Here is a 20,608-nt window from a genome sequence, read left to right as displayed (position 1 = left end):
CCCCACCCAAATCAGGCCCTGTGCCCCCCATTCCCTCCCCTGGGCTTAATTTATTCAATTTATACTTCGTGGGGAGACCCCGCGGGGTGACGAGGGGCTTGGGGGGGGGGGCCCAGGGCAACGGGGGTCCGGTCTGGGGTGGGATGGGGTGTCCTGCTCCCGAGGGGGGGGTCCTGGGCACAGGGTTGGGGCAGGGGGGCAGGATGGGCTGGCACCCACGGGGCATGGCCAGTGGACTACAGGGTGGGGGGTCCCAGGTGCTGGGGACCCTCGGGGGGGTCCCACCTGCTGGGGACCTGGGGAGGGGGGTCCTGGGTGCTGGGGACCCTCGGGGGGGGTCCCAGGTGCTGCGGGGTGACCCTGGGGGGTCCCGGGGAAGCACCGGGGGGGTCCCGGACCCGTCGGGGAGGTCCCGCTCCCGGGGCGGGTGGTGTGGGGGTTCCCGGTGGGGTGGTGCTGGGGGCGGAGGGGGCCGCTGCAGGCCGTGCCGTGCCGTGCCGTGCCCGGGGCCGTGCCAGCTCCCGTCCGGGCGGGGCGGTGGCGGCGGCGCTTCCTGGTGCGGGGCGGGGGGGGGGCGGCGCGGCGGGGCATGGCGCTGGTCACGGTGCGGCGGGCGGCGGGGGCGGCCGGGGGCCCCGCGGTGAGTGCGGGACGGGCACCGGGCACAGGGCACCGGGCACCGGGACGGGCCGGGGGCACCGCGGCAGCAGCTCCGGCCCCGGGGCTCCGGGTGCTGCCGGGACGGGCGGGGGCGGGCGGGCGGTCCCGGCTCGCCCGGGCGCTCCGGTGGGAAGAGCGGCTGCCCCCGGCGGGGTCCCGGCGGGGGGGTACGGGCTGTCCCGGGGGTAAAGGCTGCTCCGGGGGGTCCCGGCGGGGGGGTACGGGCTGTCCCGGGGGTAAAGGCTGCTCCGGGGGGTCCTGGCGGGGGGGTACGGGCTGTCCCGGGGGGTCCCGGCGGAGGTTATGGGCTGTCCCGGGGGTAAAGGCTGCCCCGGGGGGGTACGGGCTGTCCCGGGGGTAAAGGCTGCTCCGGGGGATCCTGGCGGGGGGGGTACGGGCTGTCCCGGGGGGTCCCGGCGGGGGGGGTACGGGCTGTCCCGGGGGTAAAGGCTGCCCCGGGGGGTCCCGGCGGGTGGGTACGGGCTGTCCCGGGGGTAAAGGCTGCTCCAGTCGCTCCCGGTGGGAGGTTACTGGGAGCCCAGTTGCCCCCAGCACGTGTTGGGGTCCCCTCCGCTCCCGGCTGGGGGTTGCCCCGTAGTTATTTCGGTGGGGGGGGGCGGTCGTCCCGAGTTGTTCCCACTGTCCCCAGTGCTCCCAGTATCTTCGCTGTCCCAGTGCCCCTATTCCAGTAACCACTGGGCCTTATCAGGGTGCCCAGCCCAGGGCTCCTCCTGCGAGCACTTCCCCGCCGGGCAGCACCCAGCCGGGGTGGGGGGGACACGGGGACAGGACCCCCCCCCTGACATCCCAGGGCTCTGCCTCCCCAGTGGGACCCTCCCAGGGCCCCCACGCTCCCCCTGGGGCCCTGCCAATGCCCCGTGCTGCTGGGGGGGGGGTGACTTTGGCAGGGTGTCCCCAACCCGCGGTGCCCAGGCGGGACGTGCCGGGGGTGCTGGCCGGGCACCCTGGGCATGGTCTGTGCCCTGGGGGTCACACTCCCCCGGGGGGCATCGCCCCCCACTCCCTGGCCTTCGCAGAAGGAAGATGCACCCAGACGCGGGCAGCTGCAGCGGCGGTGAGGAGGGGCTCCGAGGGGACAGGGGACACGGGTCACCGTGGTGGGGAGGGGACACAGCTGCCCCCTGAGGGGCATTTCCCCCCCCATGGTGCCCCAGCTCCTCGGGGGAGCGCTCTGGGGGGACCCCAGCCGTGAGGTCTGGGTCCTGCTGCGGGCTGGGCCCCCCCGTCCCGCTCAGGGCCCTCGTGTCCCCCAGGCAGAGCTTTGTCCTGGTCAGGGGGGCCGCCCTGCTGCTGCCCGCCGAGGAGGCGGCCGAGCCCCCCCCGGCTGCACCCCCCGGGCAGGCCCCGGGGCGGCAGGAGCAGCACCTCCAGCTCATGATGCAGCTGCTGCGGCCCCAGGATGCCATCCGGCTGGTAGGGCACGGGCACCCCCGGGGACGGGACGGGGACGGGGACAGGATGGGATGGGGACAGTGGAAGAGATGGAATGGGAAGGGGATGGGGACAGGGATGGGGATGGGATGGGATGAGGATGGGGACAGGGTGGGGATGGGATGGAATGGGAAGGGGATGGGGATAGGGATGGGGACACGTTGGGGCAGGGATGGGCATGGGATGGGACAGATGGGATGGGATGGGATGGGATGAGAAGGGGATGGGGATAGGGATGGGGACAGGGATGGGGACAAGGATGGGGATGAGATGGATGGGATGGGATGAGGATGGGGACAGGGTGGGGATGGGATGGGACAGGATGGAATGGGAAGGGGATGGGGACAGGGATGGGGACAGGGATGGGGACAAGGATGGGGATGGGATGGATGGGATGAGATTGGGTACAAGGTGCGGATGGAATGGGACAGGATGGGATGGGATGGGATGGAATGGGAAGGGGATGGGGATAGGGATGGGGACAGGGATGGGGATGGGATGGGATGGATGGGATGGGATGAGAATGGGGACAGGGGTGGGGATGGGATGGGACAGGATGGGATGGGATGGATGGGGTGGATGGGATGGGAAGAGGTTGGGGACAGGGTGCGGATGGGATGGGACAGGACAAGACACGATGGGATAGGACAGGATGGGACTGGAACAGAATGGGGATGGGGACGGGAGCGGGAGAGGATGGGGATGCGATGGGACAGGACGGGATTGGGATGGGAGAGAATGGGGATGGAGACGGGGATGGGGACAGGAAGGGGATGGGAACGGGATATGGATAGGGACACGGTGGGGATGGGATGGGGCAGGATGGGATGGGATGGGATTGGGATGGGGACAGGGATGGGAATGGGATATGGATGGGGACGGGACAGGACGGGATGGGATGGGGATGAAGATGGGATGGGGACGGAATGGGATGGGGTACAGCCCAGCCTGCCCCCCAGTGTGCTTGCTGCTGCTCCCCAGGAGCTGGGGGCACTGGGGGCACTGGGGGGGCACTGGGGGGCACTGGGGGGGGCACTGGGGGCCAGAGCCCTCACGCCCCCCCCCCCAGGCGGTGCGGCTGGAGTCGGCGCGGCCGCGGCGGGTGCGGTACCTGCTGGTGGTGCGGCCCGAGGAGGCGGGGGCCGAGGGGCAGACGGCGCTGCTGGGGGTGGACTTCGCCCACGAGGGGTGAGCGGGGCAGGGGGTGCGGGGTACGGGGGGGGGCGGCTGCACCCCCTGACCTCTGCCCGCCCCAGGGCCGCCCGCTGCACCCTGGGCATGGTGCTGCCCCTCTGGAGCGACACCCAGGTCTTCCTCGACGGCGATGGGTAAGGGGTGGGCGGGGCTTCTGGGGAGGGGAGGGGCCTGTGGGGGTGGGGCCTGTGGGAGTGGGTGGGGCCTGTGGGGAGGGGGCGGGGCTGGGGTGCCCACCCTGACCCACACATCTCTCCGTGGTGCCCAGGGGGTTCAGCGTGACGTCAGGGGGGCAGACCCGCATCTTCAAGCCCATCTCGGTCCAGACCATGTGGTGAGCGAGCGGCGGGCGTGTCCGTGGGCACGGGGGGCGTGGGCACCACCGTGGGCACGGGGGGCGTGGGGGTGTCTGTGGGCATGGGGGACGTGGGCACCACCATGGGTACAGGGGACGTGGGTAGCACCATGGGCATGGGAGACGTGGGCACCACCATAGGCACAGGGGATGTGGGGCACTGCCATGGGCATGGGGGACATGGGCACTGGTGGGAGCATGGAGGGTGTGGGCACCACTGTGGGCATGGGGGATGTGGGTGCCACCACAGCCATGGGGGACATGGGCACCACCATGGACACGGGCAATGTGGGTGCCATCATGGGCATGAGGGATATAGGTGCCACCGTGGGCACAGGGGATGTGGGCATTGCCGTGGGCATGGGGGATGTGGGCACCACTGTGGGCATGGGGGATGTAGGTGCCACCATGGCCATGGAGGATATGGGCACTGCTGTGGGCACAGGGGCTGTGGGCACCATCGTGGCCAGGGTTGAAGTGGCCACCACGGTGGGCATGGAGGTTGTGGGCACCACCGTGGGCACAGCCAGGACACGGACACAGGGGCACCACCGTGGTCATGGCAAGGGTTTGGGCACACGCACACCTGGGCGAGGGGAGGTGGCACCCACACCCTGCGGGGCACCCAGAGCGGGGGGGACACGGTGGGCGCCCCGGGGCAGGGCCGTGCTGCAGGAGCTGCACCGTGCCTGCGAGGCGGCGTCGCGCGGGGGGCACATCCCCGGGGGGCCCGCGCTGGCCTGGGCCCGCGGCTACGCGCCCGCCTCCGACCAGAGCTGCCTCAACGAGTGGCTCGCCATGGCCGGCCTCGAGTCCGTGCGGCCCGCCTCGCCCCCGCGCCCCCGGTACGGCCCGCCCCCCCCCCGGCCCGCAGCCAATGGGAGCCGCTCCTGGGGCGGGGAGGGGCGGGGCTTGTGGGGAGGGGGAGGGGCTTGTGGGGAGGGGCGGGGCTGTGAGGGTGGGGCAATGGGGCGGGGCTTGTGGGGAGGGGGCGGGGCTGTGAGGGTGGGCCAATGGGGCGGGGCTGTGTGGGCGGGGCTATTAGGGTGGGCCAATGGGGCGGGGCTGTGTGGGCGGGGCTATGAGGGTGGGCCAATAGGGCAGGGCTGTGAGGTGGGCCAATGGGGCGGGGCTGTGTGGGCGGGGCTATGAGGGTGGGCCAATGGGGTGGGGCTGTGAGGTGGGCCAATGGGGCGGGGCTGTGAGGGCAGGGCAATGAGGATGGGCCAATGGGGTGGGGCTGTGTGGGCGGGGCTATGAGGGTGGGCCAATGGGGCGGGGCTGTGAGGGCGGGGCACTGCGAGGAAGGAGGGGCTTGTGCTGAGGGGCGGGGCCTGGGCTCAGGGATGTGGCCAATGGAGAGGGTGGGGATTGGATGAGGGGTGGAGCTTAAAGGAAGTGGGTGGAGCTTCCAGTCTGAGGGGGCGGGGCTTGCAGGGGGGCGGGGTGTGGGCGTGGGCGGGTGACGCGGTGCGGCGGTGCCAGGCCGGCGGCGCCCGGGCTGTCGGAGCAGGCGGTGCGGGCACTGCTGCGGGACGTGATGGCCAGCGCGGACCTGGAGAGCGTCACCTCCAAGGAGGTGGGTGCCACCGGGGCGGGCGGGGGGACGGGCAGGGCCGGGGCCACCTGTCACCCCGCGGCCGTGCCCAGGTGCGGGAGGAGCTGGAGCGGCGCACGGGGCACAGCCTGGCCCAGCACAAGGACTTCATCGACAACGAGATGCTGCTGGTGCTGGCGCAGATGGACCGGCCGTCCCGCGTCTTCCCGCACCTCTACCTGGTGGGCAGCGGGGTGGGTGGGCAGGGGGGGCGGGCAGGGCTGGCCCCAACCCTCACCGCTGGCACCACGCAGGGCTCCGAGTGGAACGCGGCCAACCTGGAGGAGCTGCAGCAGAACCGGTGAGCGTGGAGTGGCGTGGGGTCATCTGGGGTGTCATGGTGGGGTGGGCATGGGGCCATCTGGGGTGCCATGGTGGGGTGGGCATGGGGCCACCATGGGGTGTCAGGGTCAGTTGGGTATAGGGTCATCTGAGTTGTCGTGGTGGGATGGGCATGGGGCCGTCATGGGGCGTCACGGTGGTGTGGGCATGGGGCCATCTGGGGTGTCGTGGTGGGGTGGGCATGGGGCCATCGGGGGTGTCACGGTCAGTTGGGCATAGGATCTTCTGGGGTGTAATGGTGGGGTGGGCATGGGGCCATCATGGGGTGGCACAGTGGGGTGGCACAGAGCCATCTGGGGTGTCATGGTGGGATGTACATGGGGTCATCTGAGGTGTTATTGTCAGTTGGGCGTAGGGTCATTTGAGGTGTCATGGTGGCGTGGGCATGGGGCCATCATGAGGTGTCATGGCAGGGTGGCATGGGGTCATCTGAGGTGTCCCAGTGGGATAGGCATGGCGCCATCGTGGGGTGTCGTGGTGGAGTGGGTGCAGGGTCATCATGAGGTGCCCCAGCAGGGTGGATATGGGGTCGTCATGAGGTGTTATGGTGGGGTGGGCACAGGGTCATCACGGAGGGTCACGGTGGTGCAGGTATGAGGTCATCACGAGATGGTCTGGTGGGGTGGGTATGGGGTTATTGTGGGACACCCATGGGTGTGGGCATGGGGTCTTTGTAGAACACCCAGCAGGGTGGGCGTGGGGTCATCGTGGGACACCTGGCGGGGTGGGTGGGCATTGGGCACTGTGGGGGACCCCACAGAGCGTGGGCAGAGCCTCAGCCCCACGTGCCAGCTGTGCCCCCTGCCCGTGGCACCGCAGGGTCACCCACATCCTGAACGTGGCGCGGGAGATCGACAACTTCTTCCCGGCGCTGTTCACCTACATGAACGTGCGGGTGGACGACGAGGAGACGGCCCAGCTCCTGCCCCACTGGAACGACACCTTCCTCTTCCTCTCCCGCGTCCGGTCAGTGGGGCCAGGGCAGCTCCGGGGGCGTGGGGACACCGCGGGGTGGGGGGCACACGAGGGGGACACAGGGTATGGGGGGCATGGAGGGGCTGGAGCCAGGGGCAGGCTGGAGAGGGGGGGACATGGGTGGGGGTACCTGGGGAGGCAGGGGGGTATGGGGGGGGGGGTGTCTTGATGACTGGGGTGCTGGGGGGGCATCGGGGCACTGGGAGCCCTGGGGACATGGGGAGCCCTGGGGACATGGATAACCCTGGGGACTCAGGGAGCCTTGGGGCATGGGGTCCTTGGGGCACAGGGTCCCTGGGGACATGGGGAGCTCTGGGGACACGGGGAGCCCTGGGGACACAGGGAGCCCTGGGGCATGGGGACCTTGGAGACACGGGGAGCTCTGGGGACACAGGGAGCCCTGGGGACGTGGGGAGCCCTGGGGACACGGATAACCCTGGGGACACGGGGAGCCCTGGGGACATGGGGTCCTTGGGGACACGGGGAACCCTGGGGATATGGGGAGTCCTGGGGACACGGGGAGCTCTGGGGACAGAGGGAGCTCTGGGGGCACTGGGAGCCCTGGGGACATGGGGAGCCCTGGGGACATGGGGAGCCCTGGGGGCACTGGGAGCTCTGGGGACACGGGGAGCCCTGGGGACACGGGGAGCCCTGGGGACGTGGATAACCCTGGGGCATGGGGTCCTTGGGGACACGGGGAGCCCTGGGGACATGGGGAGCTCTGGGGACATGGGGAGCTCTGGGGACATGGATAACCCTGGGGACACAGGGAGCTCTGGGGACACGGGGAGCCCTGGGGCATGGGGTCCCCGGGGACATGGGGAGCGCTGGGGACACGGGGAGCCCTGGGGCATGGGGTCCTTGGGGACACAGGGAACCCTGGGGACAATGGGAGCTCTGGCGACACGGGGAGCCCTGGGGACATGGGGAGCCCTGGGGACACGGATAACCCTGGGGACATGGGGAGCTCTGGGGACATGGGGAGCCCTGGGGCATGGGGTCCTTGGGGACATGGGGAACCCTGGGGATATGGGGAGTCCTGGGGACACAGGGAGCTCTGGGGACACGGGGAGCTCTGGGGACACGGGGAGCTCTGGGAGCACTGGGGACATGAGGAGCCCTGGGGACATGGATAACCCTGGGGACACAGAGAGCCCTGGGGCATGGGGTCCCCAGGGACATGGGGAGCTCTGGGGCCATGGGGAGCCCTGGTGGCAGGGCCCCCCGGTGACACACACGGGTGCCGCAGGGCCGGCGGGGGCCGGGCGCTGGTGCACTGCCGCATGGGGCTGAGCCGCTCGGCCGCCACGGTGCTGGCGTACGCCATGAAGGAGTTCGGGTGGCCCCTGGAGCGGGCGCTGCGGCACGTGCGGCGCTGCCGCCCCGGCGTCCTGCCCAACCCCGGCTTCATGCGCCAGCTCGACTTCTACCAGGGCATCCTGCAGGCCAGGTGGGCGGGGCCGGGGCGGGACACGCCCCCTGGGTGGGAGGGGCCTGGTGTGACCACACCCCCCTGGGGCGGGGCAGGGTCTGCATTGGCCAGGGCTTCTTGGGCGGGGTGGGTGGAGCCTGCCATGGCCACGCCCCCTGTGGGTGGAGCTTCCGTGGCCACGCCCTGGCGGGGGGTGGAGCCTGGTGCCCCTCGATGCTCCGCCCACGGGGCGGAGCCTGTGTGAGCCCCGCCCCGAAAGGGGCGTGTCCTCCGGCGCGGGGCGGGGCCAGCCGCTGACGGCGGGTGTGTGGCAGCCGGCACAGCAGCCTGTGGGAGCCACGGGCGGAGCAGGCGGCCCAGCCCGAGGAGGGCCCGGAGGCCGCGCCGGGGGACGAGGGTGGCCTGTCCCCGTCCCCGCAGCCCCCTGAGGAGGGGGCCGGCCCGGGGCTGCTGGGGGCCTCCCGGCGCCCCCGCATCTCCCTCTGCGCCGTCATGCGGAGCATCAGCCAGCTGGAGAGCCCCGAGCCCCCCGCGCTGCCGGGGGAGCCCCTCGCCGCGGAGGTGAGTGTGGGGCTGGGGGGGGGCGCCGGGCCGGGGGGGGGCCACGGTGCTGGCTGAGCCCCCGCTGTCCCCTCCAGGTGTTCGAGGCCACCGAGGCGCCGGGGGGGGCGGGGGTCCCCCCGCCGGGGGCACGGCCCTCCTCCCGGCCCCGCCGCGTGGTGCGCCAGGCCAGCCTGGATGGAGGCCCCGCCCCCGCCTGGGACCACGCCCCCACGGATGGCCACGCCCCCCTCCCCACCTGTGACCCCGCCCCTTTCTCCCCTTCTGACCCCGCCTCCTGCCCCGCCCTCCCCTCTGACCCCGCCCCCCAGCTCCCTCCCACCCCGCCCCCTGCCCCCTAAGCCGGGGGGGGGTTATGGGGCAGAGCCCCCCCCCCGCTGCCATGGCACTACGGGGAAGGGGCGGAGCCTAGGCCTGCTGGAGGCGTGGCCAGGGAGCCGGCCCGCCCCCACACGCGCTGCCTGCACTCCGGGGGGCGGAGGTGGCCCTGCCTCATCCCCCCAGACACACACCGGGCTCCGCTGCCACCCCTCACCGCGCTGTCACTGTGAATAAAGAGTGGAACCGGCTGCCCCTGGCGTGGGTCCTGCCCGGGGGGCGGAGGGGACACGCGTGGGACCCCCTGCGAGGCCCCGCCCGGCGGGGGGCACCGGGACTGTGCCCTCCTTGCCGTCAGTAGGGGCCAGAGTGAACACGTAGGCTATAGGGCCGCCCACTGCGGCCTCCTGCCCGCCGGGACCGGGGACAGCCCGGGGCGGGGCTACCGGAGCCCCGCTGCCCGCCGTGTCGCCGCGCACCGGCAGCGCGGGGCTCCGCCGCCATCTTGTGCGGCGGGTGTGGGACTGCGCATGCGCCGTGGGCGGGAACTACAGCCCCCAGCGTGCCTTGCGCGGGGCCCTGCGCATGCGTGCGGGGCTCCTTCCTGGTTGCTATGGCAGCCGGGCGCAGGCTTCGCCCAGCGGCCTGGGCCGCGCCGCCAGACCGGGGCCGGGGCCCGGGGCCCGGGGCCCGGCAGCGGAGGAGTGGAGCGGGGCAGGGAGCCGGCAGCCCGCTGCGGCCGTAGCGGCGGGGCAGGCCCCGTCGGGGCCTACGGCTTCAGCACGGTGGATGAGGGCCCCTGGCAGACCCCCCCCAGCATGGCCGCCTCCCTCAGCGAGCCCTTTGAGTGCTCGGCCGTGGGCCGCAGGTGAGGGCAGGCAGGAGGAACGCTCCAGACCGGGCTGCCTGAGCCAACGTGGAGCCCCACGGGGAGCTACAAGGTTGCAATGTCACCTCTTGAGTGTGAGGGCCTGTGTTGAGGATGGGCGTCCTGCCTGGGGCCTGCTCTGGGGCTGTTGCTCTGGGGGGAGCCGTCCCAGAGTGTTCTCTCCCCAACCAGGGCACCCACCACGTTGGGACTCTGCACCTAGAGAGCTGCTGGAGTGTGGCCAGAGCCCCCGCTGGCTCATGGCCCACCAGGAAGAGCCGTGCACCGCTGGGCTCTGACGGCACCCTGACCTGTGCCCTGCCCCACCAGTCACGTCTGTGGGAAGGACAGCACGGGGTGACCACAGCAGAGGAGCCAGGCACAGCAGAGGAGCCAGGCACAGCAGCAACTTGGGCCCCAGGGTGGAGAAGTGCTGCCAGGCTCTTCAGACCCCCTTGATGGAGGGGGGGGACATGGAATGGAGCGAGGGGCCACAGCACTGTGCAGGGCACCCTGCAGGCGTTGGGTGTCTTCTTGATCACCACCCCCATGACTTTGGGTGCTCTTCAGGTGGGTTTGACTACCTCCCTCTCCCGACACTCTACCTCCCTCCTCCTGGGTGCAACGCTGGGCTGGCTGGGTGCAGGGCTTTTACCTTTTGGGGCTCTGCACCCTAAATGCCTCCGTTCCCAGCGGGCAAATCACGTCCCCCAAGTGGAAGACATTCAAGGGCCTAAAGCTCCTACAGCAGGACAAGATCCAGCTGAAGAAGGTGAACTGGAGGGCTCAGAACCTGCAGTGTGAGTGGGCCCAGTGCTGCAGGTGGCCCCCCCACCCTGTCCCACCAGGACTTGGCCTGGGTCACTGCCGGGCCCGGCTCTCCGGCCGCTCAATTACAGGCTTGGGATATAACGGATTCATTTTATTGATTAAGCAACAAACTGCTGGAGAGCTAATAAATTAAGTAATCAATAACTTAAATAATTAACAAGCACATCCTATTATTAAGTTATGATTATGCCTCTTCATCCTATGAATCCCCCAGGACTGACAGGCTCTATCGCTCTTCCCTCCCCATTGCCCAGGGGGGGAAGGTCCTGTCGGTGTCCCAGTGGCCCGGGGTGGTGGCCTGTGGCTGCCAGACCTGGCTCTGCAGGTCGACAGCACCCCCAATATCAGAAGATCCCCCCCCGTGCTGACCTTTACCTGACTTTATACCTTATTCTCCATTTTTTTTTCCATTTCTGGGCCCTTTTTGCTACCCTTCCACCTTCCCTTCCCCACCCTAACACCCTGCTCCTAACCACTCTCTCTCCACGGGTCCCAGTTTTGTTTCACCCATCCCCAAATTTGATGGTTTTGCTGTTACGACCTCAGTCACCTCAGTGTTATAGGGGACTCTCAGGGTGGTCACCTAGAAATAGGTGGCTCTGGTGCCTGCCAGGGTGACACGGCCCAGCGAAATCATCCCTCTTCTCCCCACAGCCACGGAGGAGAAATCCCACCTGCAACTTTGTGACGCTGGGGACAGGCAAGTGCCACATCCAGGCTGTCACCCAGGAGTACCACAAGTAGGGGATGTACCCGTGCATGCAGGTAAGGACACAGGGGACACCTGGACCCCCCCACCCACGGTCCCAAGGGGCAGCGACTCGTGTCATGGCTCCTCTGTGGTTTTCTCCAGGTGCAGGTGGAGGATGAAGCAGCAGCGTTGCCTGCCAGGGGGTCCCCGGTGCCCGGCAGGGTCCGGTGGCCAGCAGCGAGGCAGAGGGCAGCTGCCCCACGGAGCTCAAGCCCCTGCACGACCTGGAAAGGCTGATCTTGGACTTGGCTGACACCATCTTCTACAGCAACAACCCCTATGGGGAGGGGGACAGTGCCAGCCCCTCTGCCCGCGGGGCACGGTGGCCATGCCCACCGCACGCTGCCTGACTCCTGGCCACCCCGCAGCTCACCAGGGCAACGCAGAGGTGACCCAGCCCACCTCGGCCAGCTGCACCCCGGCTTCGGGGAGGGTTTCATGGGCACCCTGGACTCGCTCAGGGGTAAGTGGTGCTGGGTGCTGGCTGTGGGGCATCCCACGTCCCTTCTCGTGTCCCCTCTCTGTCACACGTAGGCTGCAGACCCCCCTGGCTGGAGGGGGCTGGGCAGTGCGGTCTGTGCCCCTCTACCACACAGTGCCCACCCTCTCCCCCTCCCCAGGTGTCCCCAGCCCCGCTGGGCAGCCCCTGTCCCAGGTGCCAGCCTGAAGAGGAGCCGCCGAGGAGGTGCCACCGCTCGCCCTCCCCCTGGAGCTGGAGTCCCCGGTGCCACTGGGGGGGGGGTGGCAGACCTTCCTGCCCCTCTTCCCTCCCTACAGGTGGGGTCCCCTGACTGGGCACCATCCTGCCCACCCCGTCTCTCCCCTCCCAGGGCTGTGGCAACCTGGACCCTGCTGTGGATCTGTGGGGCAAGAGGATCTCTGGGGCAGAGGGCATTGTGTGGGGGCACCGTGGGGTGGCATTAAACCCTGTGTGAGTGGACAACCCGCCTGGCTCTCTCTAGGAGGGGGGATACAGACCCCTGCCCTCCCCCAGTGCCCTACAGAGGGGCTTCACCCCCCCCGGCCCCAGGTGCCCCCCAGACAGCACGCGGCAGCCCCCCTCCTTCGCTCACACCAGCCTTTAATCCGCCCGGTGCCCCTCGGGGTGGCGGCACGGCTGCGGACAGGCCTGGGGGGCAGCGGGCACGGCCCCCCCTGCCCCTCTCCTCCCTCCGCCGTGGGGTGCAGCACCTCAGAGCCCGTACTCGTGCCAGAGGCTGTGGGGCACAGAGGGGGGGGGGTCAGTGGGTGCCCGCTGCCCCCCTGCCCCTGGCTGGCGGTGGCGGGAGGGCACAGGGAGAGGGAAGGGGGGTGTCCCCCACCCTGCACCCACCTGTAGGTGACATGGGGGTTGTCGCGGTGCTCCAGGAGGGCGTCACGGACGGGGCCGGGGGGGCTCAGCCCCAGCGCTTGTGCCCGCTCCCAGCGCTGCAGGCGGGTGATCCCTGCGGGGGGGCGGGGGTCAGCGGGGCCAGGGGGGGGACCGGGGGGTCCCGAGGGGGTCCGGGGGGCCGGGGGCTCTCACCGGTGCACGGCCCGTACTCCCAGGCCAGATCGAAGCGCCGGAGCATCTCGAGGAGGGCTGGGTCCGGGGGGGACGGGGGGGCCTGGGGGGGCGGCGGGGCCCCGAGGCAGCCCCTGTCCTTGTCCTTGTCCTTGTCCTTGACCTTGGGCTTGCCTTTGCCCGGGGCTCGGCCCGGCCGCCGCCGCCGCCGCCGGGGGAAGGAATCGGTGATGAGCCGGGGCTGCTCCATGGCCCTGCTGGGAAGCGGCGGGGTGGCCCCGGGGCTGCCGGGAACCGGGCGGTGACATCCCATCCTGCCCCGCCCCGCCGGGCACCGGGCGGAAGCGGCGGGGCCGGGGGGGGGCGGTTGCCACCCCCGGTGCCACTCCCGGCCCCGGTCCTCTCCCCCCCGCCGCCCCAGGCACTGTCACCCCCATCCCAGTGGTCCCCATCACTTCCACACTCTGTCACCACCCCCAGTTTTCCCCCTGGGTACTGTCACCCCCCCAGCTGTCCCCATCCCCCTGGACACTGTCACCCCCATCCCAGCAGTCCCCATCACCTCCACGCACTGTCACCCCCCCAGTTTTCCCCCTGGGTACTGTCACCCCCCGCTGTCCCCATCACCCCCCCACGCCCTGACTCACCCCACACAGCCGTTACCCTCTGACTGTCCCCAACCAGGAAGCACAGGCGGTCACCCACAGGCCTGTCCCCTCCCCGCTGTGGTGACACCGTCCCGGGGACACGGGTTGGGGGACACACAGCAGGTGCCACCGGTGCACATTTGCCTGAGGCTTTTCAGCCCTCCCTGGGGGGGCCAAGAATAGCTTGGGGGGGCAGGGCTGTGGTGCGTGTCCCAGCACGGTGTGTCTCCTTGGGGACACAGCTGTGTCCCTCAGCAGTGCCACCAAGCCAGGTCACGGCTGTAATGGTGCAAACTGGTGCCAGAGAGCGCCCCAACCCTATAGTAGCCATCAGAGAGTCCACACACCTTTTGGGGTGGTTTAATTCCTTGGGGACGTCCCTGGGGGACACCGAGGCGGGGGGTCAGGGTCCGACCTTGCCCAGCCCAGGGTTGTGCAGGATGAAGCGGCACAGCCCGGGCACTCGCTGGTAGCCCAACTCCTCCAGCGCCCGCTGCATGGGCTGGTTGCCCGTGGCCGTGTGCCCATAGACGGGGTAGCCACGGGCGTGCGCCCGGCGAGCGGCCAGGGCCAAGGCCGCCCGCATGTAGCCGCGCCGGCGGTGGGCTGGCATGGTGTGCCCGTGGGTGCCAGCCCCGAAGGGGTCGGTGAGGGCCCAGCAGAGGGGCTGCCCGGTGCCCCCGTCCCGCAGGCAGAGGTGGGGGAAGCGCCGCAGCACCTCGCCCAGGTACCCCCGGCTCCGCGCGGTGCCCCCGTACGGCCACGTCGCGTTCAGCAGGTCCAGGTCCCCGGGGCTCAGGGTGCCCACCCGAATGCCAGGGTCCAGCCTGCGGCGGGGGGGGGCCATCAGTGGGGGGTGGGGGGCAAGGGAGGGGATGCCAGGGCGAGGAGGGGGCTCACCGGGGCTCGGGCATGGCGCTGGGGTCGGGGTGCAGGTAGGTGTAGTAGTCCGAGGCCTCCAGCTCGATGCCCTTGGCCACCGAGAGGGCCTGCGACACGGTGGCCACCCCCTCTTGCAGCCCTGGGGACGGGGTGTCAGGGGACCCAGCACCCCCAGTCCTGCCCCTGGCACCCCCCCTTTCTGACCCCAACACACTGGCTGTGCCGTCCAGTACCCCCCCAGTACCCCACGGGCTCCTCACAACCCCAGTCTCTAGCCCCAGTAGCCCCAGCCTTGCCCCCAGTGTGCCCAGCACCCTCATTCCTGCCCCCAGTGCCCCCCCAGTACCCCAAGGGCTCCCCACAGCCCCAGTCTCCAGCCCCAGTAGCCCCAGCCTTGCCCCCAGTGTGCCCAGCACCCTCATTCCTGCCCCCAGTGCCCCCCAGTGTGCCCAGCACCCTAATTCCTGCCCCCAGTACCCCCCCAGTGCCCCCAGAGCTCCCCACAACCCCAGTCTCCAGCCCCAGTAGCCCCAGCCTTGCCCCCAGTGTGCCCAGCACCCTCATTTCTGCCCCCAGTGCCCCCCAAAGTCCCACCACAGTGCTCCCCAGGAGGCCCTCGTGCCCCCACTACCCTCATCCCTGCCCCCAGTGCCCTCTGGCACCCACATCTCCATCCCCAGTCCTCCCCAGTGACAACACCCCTCAACCACTTACCACCCAGTGTCCCCCAGCACCCCCAGTTCCTTCCACCAGTACCACCCAGTGCCTCCAGTTCCTTCCCCACCCCATATCACCACCGCCTCTCCTCAGCATCCCACGCTCCCAGCACCCGATTCCCACCCACAGCACGCACCCTCCTTGCCCCCAGTGCCACCCAGTGTCCCTGTGACCCCCCCCAGTCCCCGGGGCCACCGAAGGTGTGGAAGGCGGCGTCCCAGCGCAGGCACCCCGGGCTCTCCAGCAGCGCCCGGTAGGCACCCACGTCCCGGTAGAAGGCGGCGTGCATGTTCCTGTAGCAGTCATCCGCCGGCACCTGCGGGGCACCCATGGGTGCCCTGAGCCCCCCTGGCACGTGCCAGCTCTGTAACCCCCCCCCACCAAGTCCCCACTGGCTACCTCTCCGCTGCGCCGGGCCAGCACGGCCCCGAAGTGGGGCCACGAGTCCACGGCCACCTCGAACTCGCCCGGGTTGCCCCGGTTGATGTTCAGCACGGCCCCGTAGACCTGCGGGCAGAGGGGTGAGCGCTGGGGAGGGGGCACAGGGGGCAGGGGTGGGGGTGCCCGGGGGGCAGATGTGGGGGTCCCGGGGGGCAGATGTGGGGGTCCCTGGGGGGCAGGTGTGGGGGTCCCCAGGGGGCAGATGGAGGGGACCCTGAGGGGCAGATGTGGGGTTCCTCTGGGGGCAGATGTGGGGGTCGCTGGGGGGAGGATGTGGGGGTCTCCAGGGGGCAGATGGAGGGGTCCCTGAGGGGCAGATGTGGAGTTCCTCTGTGGGGCAGGTGTGGGGGTCCCTGGGGGGCAGATGTGGGGGTCCCCGGGGGGGAGGATGTGGGGGTCCCCGGGGGGCAGATGGAGGGGTCCCTGGGGGGCAGATGTGGGGGTCGCCAGGGGGCAGATGTGGGGGTCCCGGGGGGGAGGATGTGGGGGTCCCTGGGTGGGCAGATGGAGGGGTCCCCAGGGGGCAGATATGGGGTCCCCAGGGGGCAGATGTGGGAGTCCTGGGGGGCAGATGTGGGGGGGTCTCTGGGGGGAGATATGTGGGGGGTCCCGGAGGGGCAGATATGGGGTCCCCGTGGGGCAGATGTGGGGGTCGCTGGGGGGAGGATGTGGGGGTCTCCAGGGGGCAGATGGAGGGGTCCCTGAGGGGCAGATGTGGGGTTCCTCTGGGGGCAGATGTGGGGGTTGCTGGGGGGCAGATGTGGGGGTCCCTGGGGGGCAGATGTGGGAGTCCCAGGGGCAGATGCAGGGGTCCCTGTGGGGCAGATATGGAGGTCACTGGGGGGGCAGATGGAGGGGTTCCGAGGGGGCAGATGTGGGGGTCCCTGGGGGGCAGATGTGGAAGTCCCCGGGGGCAGATGTGGGGGGTCCCTGAGGGGCAGATGTGGGGTTCCTCTGGGGGCAGATGTGGGGGCTCCCAGGGGGCAGATGTGGGGGGTCCCAGGGGGCAGATGGAGGGGTCCCCCTGGGGCAGATGTGGAGGTCATTGGGGGGGCAGATGGAGGGGTCCCTGGGGGGCAGATGTGGGGTCCCTGGGGGCAGATGTGGGGGTCCCCGTGGGGCAGATGTGGGGGTCCCTGGGGGGCAGATGTGGGGTCCCTGGGGGCAGATGTGGGGGTCCCCGTGGGGCAGATGTGGGGGGTCCCTGAGGGGCAGATGTGGGGTTCCTCTGGGGGCAGATGTGGGGGCTCCCAGGGGGCAGATGTGGGGGTCCCAGGGGGCAGATGGAGGGGTCCCCCTGGGGCAGATGTGGAGGTCATTGGGGGGGGCAGATGGAGGGGTCCCTGGGGGGCAGATGTGGGGTCCCTGGGGGCAGATGTGGGGGTCCCCGTGGGGCAGATGTGGGGGTCCCTGGGGGGCAGATGTGGGGTCCCTGGGGGCAGATGTGGGGGTCCCCGTGGGGCAGATGTGGGGGTCCCTGGGGGGGGAGATCACCAGATCAGCCCCCCCCCCCATAGGGCTCCGTGGGGTGAAGGCGGAGGGGGCGGAGCCTAAAGCCCCCAAGGGGGCGGGGCCAGGCGGAGTGGGCGTGGCCGGAGTGGGGAGGGGCAGGCAGGAAGCCTGGGATTGGCTGCGTTGCACCCTACCTAGGTTGGGATTGGCTGGTTTGTATGGGGGGGTCTGGGAGGGGATTGGCTGGCTCGGAACCAAGCTGGGCTGGGATTGGCCGGGGCAGAGTCCAGCTGGGCCGGGATTGGTGGGCTTGGAGCCACCCCCAGGAGCAGCCTGTGCTGGACTTGGGACCGCCGTGGGGGGGACAGGGTGACACTGGGGTCCCTGTGCCTGGGGGGGTGAGAGTGGGGAGGTGACACTGGGGTCCCCATCGCTGGGGGCAGGAAACGGGGGTGACACTGGGGTCCCCCATGGCACGGGGAAGGGGTGACATCAGGGTCCTCATCATGGCATGGGGAAGGGGTGGCACTGGGGTCCCATCATGGCACAGGGCAGGGGTGACATTGGGGTCCCATCATGGCAGGGGTGACATTGGGGTCCCCATCATGGCACGGGGCAGGAGTGACACTGGGGTCCCATCATGGCACGGGGCAGGGGTGACATTGGGGTCCCCATCATGGCATGGGGAAGGGGTGACATCAGGGTCCTCATCATGGCACAGGGCAGGAGTGACACTGGGGTCCCATCATGGCACAGGGCAGAGGTGACATTGGGGTCCCCATCATGTCACAGGGCAGGGGTGGCAGGGGGGTCCCGTCACCGGCAGGGCGAAGGGCAGGCTCCTCCGCAGGGCCCCCTCCAGGCGCTGCAGGTGGCCCGGGCACGTCAGGATCAGCATGGCCCTGCCAAGAGACCCTACAATAACGGGGACAGGACCCCCAGGTGGGGACCCCGGCCCTGTCCCCACCCCTGTCCCCAGCCCCGGGCAGTCCCCAGTCCCCCCCAGCACTCACCCCGCTCAGTCCTGGGGCCGTGGGGGGGGTGTCTGGAGACAGACAGTGACACCGATGGGTCCCAGGAGTGCCACCAGCTGTCATGGGCCAGCGAGTGCCCCCTGACCACAGGGGGGGTCCCATACAGGGGGGGACAGCGGGCAGGGTCCACCCCACTGGGCACCGGGCGTGTGGCCAGCGCTGCCTGCCCCGTGGCCACCTGGGCATGGGTGGTCAGCCAGAACACCCTGTCCCCACGGCCACCAGCACCCCACAGAGCCTCGGTGTCACCTCCTGCCCCACGGATCCTCCGTGTCACCTCCTGCCCCATGCAGCCATGCTCACCCTGACGTGCCCGGGCCAGCTGCAGCGTCTGGAGGAGGCCCTGCGGAGGAGCCTGCCTGCCACCCTGCCGGTGACGGGGACCCCGGGGACCCCAGGGACCCTCTGCCACCCCCCCGCCATAACAGTGTCCCCAGGGACCCCTCTACCACCCCCCCTGCCATAACAGTGTCCCCGGGGGCCCCTCTGCCTCCCCCCCTGCCCTGACAGTGACCCCGGGGACCCCTCTGCCCCCTCTCCCCTGCCCTACTGGTGACAGGGACACCAGGGACCCCTCTGCCTCCCCCCTGCCCCAGGGTGATCCCCACATGATGGCCTGGCCCCCCCCCCCCCACCCCGATGGAGGCTGGCAGCACCCTGGGCACAGCTGGGCACCGCAGGGGGACAGAGGGACCTGTCACAGCCCCATTGCCCATCCCAGCCCTCCCTCCCCCCCCCCCCAGCGCTGACCCTGTCCTGCAGGTCCTGGGGACCGTGATGACGGTGGCCCGGGGCAACCCGGCTGGCCACGAGGTGCTGGTGGACTCCTGGCCCCATTTCCGTGTCGTCCTGACCCGCCTGCGCCCAGAGGTGCTGCCTCCGGGTGCCCCCCAGCCCTGGCAGCACCTGGGGGGGGGGACACACGCACTCTCAGACCCCGTGTCCCCCCTCCCCAGGAGAACAGGGACCCTGGGGACTTCTATGCCAACCAGCTGACCGGGTACTACCAGGACGAGGGGGCCTGGCGGGCGCTGCTGGGGGGCACCGAGGCGGTGGACTGGAGCCGAGCCTTCCAGATACAAGGTGAGGCTGGGATGGGGTCTGGGGGGGGGGTCCTGGGCACCCCCTGCCCGCTGTGCCCCTGCCCAGGGTGACAGTGCTGCCCCCAGGGATGCAGGAGGGGCTGTACGAGGCAGTGTGCCAGCTGGCCCGTGCCAAGGGGCTGCGGGTGGAGACGTACCGGTACCAGGCACTGCTGAGCCCCCGGCCCCCCCAGCCCCGCGTGCAGTGAGTGTGGGGGCACCTGGGGACTCTGGGGGGCACCTGGGGACACTGGGGGCACCTGCAGACACTGGTGGCACCTGGGGACACTGGGGGGCACCTGGGGTCACTGGGGGCGCCTGGGGACACTGGGGGCACCTGCACACACTGGTGGCACCCGGGGACACTGGGGGGCACCTGGGGGCACTGGCGGGCACCTGGGGACACTGGGGGACACCTAGGGGCACCTGGAGACCCTGGGGGGCACCTGGGATCACTGGGAGGCACCTGGGGTCACTGGGGGGTACCTGGGGGCACTGGGGGGCACCTGGGGACCCTGGGGGCACCTGGGAACACTGGGGTGGCACCTGGGGGCACTGGGGGCACCTGGGGGCACTGAGGGTCCCAGTCACATCCCTGGGAGGCATAAGGATTCCTAAGCACACCCCTGGGTGGTACAGGGGTCACAGTCACATCCCTGGGTGGCACAGGGGTCCTCAATCACATCCCCAGGTGACATGAGGGTCCCCAAGCACATCTCTGGGTGGCACAGGGGTCCCCAATCCCATCCTCAGGTGACAGGAGTGTCCCCAATCCCACCCCAGGGTGCAGCAGCTCCCACGTGCCATCCCCACCAGGGGTACGAGGGGGGTGCAGGCTCCCCCGTGCCCCCCACCCCATCGCTCTGCCCTCCATCGCAGGGTGCCACCGGGCCTGCGCCTGGCACCCGTGTCCCCGTCCCACGTCCCCCTGCTCAACGCCACATGGGCTTTCGGGGGCAACGCCCGCAGCCACCGGTTCCTGCTGGGGCTGGTGCGGGCGCTGCCCAGCGCCTGCCTGCTGGGGCCCCGCGGGCGCCCCGTCTCCTGGAGCCTGCTGGACCCCCTGGGCTGCCTCAGCCACGGCTACACGGTGCCCGCCTGGCGCGGGCAGGGCCTCAGCGGGGTGACGCTGGGTGCCCTGGGCCGGGAGCTGCATGCCCGCGGCTGCCCCATCTATTGTGGGGTGCTGCCCCACAACACCCCCTCCCAACGGGCCGTCCGTGCCGTGGGCTTCCTGCCCCAGCCTGGAACCTTCTACACCCTGGTTGTCACCCCCAAATAAGTGTCCTGGGGATGGGGGACATAGGGGGTGCCCAAAGATGGGGGTGCCCAAAGATGGGGGGCACCTGGGGTCACTGGAGGCACCGGGGGGCAACTGCAGATACTGGGGAGCACCTGGGGTCACTGGGGGCACTGGGGGCACCTGGGGTCACTGGGGGCACCTGGAGGCACTGGGGGGCACCTGGGGTCACTGGGGGCACTGGGGACCCTGGGGGCACCTGGGGACACTGGG

At 70.6% G+C, this 20,608-nt stretch overlaps 4 protein-coding genes across 12 annotated transcripts; 2 read left to right on the top strand and 2 right to left on the bottom strand.

Moving 5' to 3' along the window:
- The first annotated feature begins 573 nt into the window (after positions 1 to 573).
- SSH3 (slingshot protein phosphatase 3) lies at positions 574 to 12,269 on the top strand. Of its 8 annotated transcripts, XR_011048147.1 has the most exons (16): positions 574 to 640; positions 1,698 to 1,735; positions 1,935 to 2,094; positions 3,182 to 3,300; positions 3,369 to 3,440; positions 3,575 to 3,640; positions 4,324 to 4,506; positions 5,147 to 5,240; positions 5,312 to 5,440; positions 5,513 to 5,559; positions 6,420 to 6,566; positions 7,825 to 8,025; positions 8,322 to 8,568; positions 9,947 to 10,324; positions 10,448 to 10,554; positions 11,240 to 11,314. XR_011048147.1 is itself a non-coding variant. In XM_068400133.1 (14 exons), the coding sequence occupies exons 1-14, from the start codon at positions 590 to 592 to the stop codon at positions 8,907 to 8,909; spliced, it is 1,818 nt and encodes a 605-aa protein (XP_068256234.1). In that variant the 5' UTR covers positions 574 to 589; the 3' UTR covers positions 8,910 to 9,137. The 8 variants fall into 8 exon arrangements, 3 of the variants coding, with proteins under 3 accessions (XP_068256234.1, XP_068256235.1, XP_068256233.1); XM_068400133.1 differs by lacking the exons at positions 9,947 to 10,324; positions 10,448 to 10,554; positions 11,240 to 11,314 and adding an exon at positions 8,646 to 9,137; XR_011048148.1 differs by lacking the exons at positions 574 to 640; positions 1,698 to 1,735; positions 1,935 to 2,094; ... (3 more) ...; positions 9,947 to 10,324; positions 10,448 to 10,554 and adding exons at positions 11,439 to 11,799; positions 11,957 to 12,269 and having other exon boundaries at positions 3,811 to 4,506; positions 11,240 to 11,350.
- Positions 12,270 to 12,400: 131 nt separating this feature from the next.
- Positions 12,401 to 13,627, bottom strand: POLD4 (DNA polymerase delta 4, accessory subunit). 2 transcript variants are annotated; one of them, XM_068400136.1, is made up of 4 exons: positions 13,488 to 13,627; positions 12,862 to 13,124; positions 12,670 to 12,781; positions 12,401 to 12,553 (listed from the first exon to the last, which is right to left on the bottom strand). In XM_068400136.1, exons 2-4 carry the CDS (start codon positions 13,088 to 13,090, stop codon positions 12,529 to 12,531), a joined length of 366 nt encoding a protein of 121 aa, XP_068256237.1. In that variant the 5' UTR covers positions 13,091 to 13,124; positions 13,488 to 13,627; the 3' UTR covers positions 12,401 to 12,528. The 2 variants fall into 2 exon arrangements, with proteins under 2 accessions (XP_068256237.1, XP_068256236.1); XM_068400135.1 differs by lacking the exon at positions 13,488 to 13,627 and having other exon boundaries at positions 12,862 to 13,182.
- Positions 13,628 to 13,890: 263 nt separating this feature from the next.
- On the bottom strand, positions 13,891 to 17,877 carry LOC137663205 (glycine N-acyltransferase-like protein 3). The gene is made up of 5 exons (XM_068400140.1): positions 17,800 to 17,877; positions 15,486 to 15,593; positions 15,282 to 15,402; positions 14,388 to 14,508; positions 13,891 to 14,314 (listed from the first exon to the last, which is right to left on the bottom strand). The coding sequence occupies exons 1-5, from the start codon at positions 17,875 to 17,877 to the stop codon at positions 13,891 to 13,893; spliced, it is 852 nt and encodes a 283-aa protein (XP_068256241.1).
- Positions 17,878 to 18,308: 431 nt separating this feature from the next.
- On the top strand, positions 18,309 to 20,377 carry LOC137663214 (glycine N-acyltransferase-like protein 3). The gene is made up of 5 exons (XM_068400163.1): positions 18,309 to 18,386; positions 18,776 to 18,883; positions 18,970 to 19,096; positions 19,183 to 19,300; positions 19,975 to 20,377. Exons 1-5 carry the CDS (start codon positions 18,309 to 18,311, stop codon positions 20,375 to 20,377), a joined length of 834 nt encoding a protein of 277 aa, XP_068256264.1.
- Positions 20,378 to 20,608: the final 231 nt, after the last annotated feature.

Source organism: Nyctibius grandis, chromosome 4, assembly GCF_013368605.1.
Source record: "Nyctibius grandis isolate bNycGra1 chromosome 4, bNycGra1.pri, whole genome shotgun sequence".
NCBI lineage: Eukaryota > Metazoa > Chordata > Aves > Nyctibiiformes > Nyctibiidae > Nyctibius > Nyctibius grandis.
This window is presented reverse-complemented; position numbering and strand designations above follow the sequence as displayed.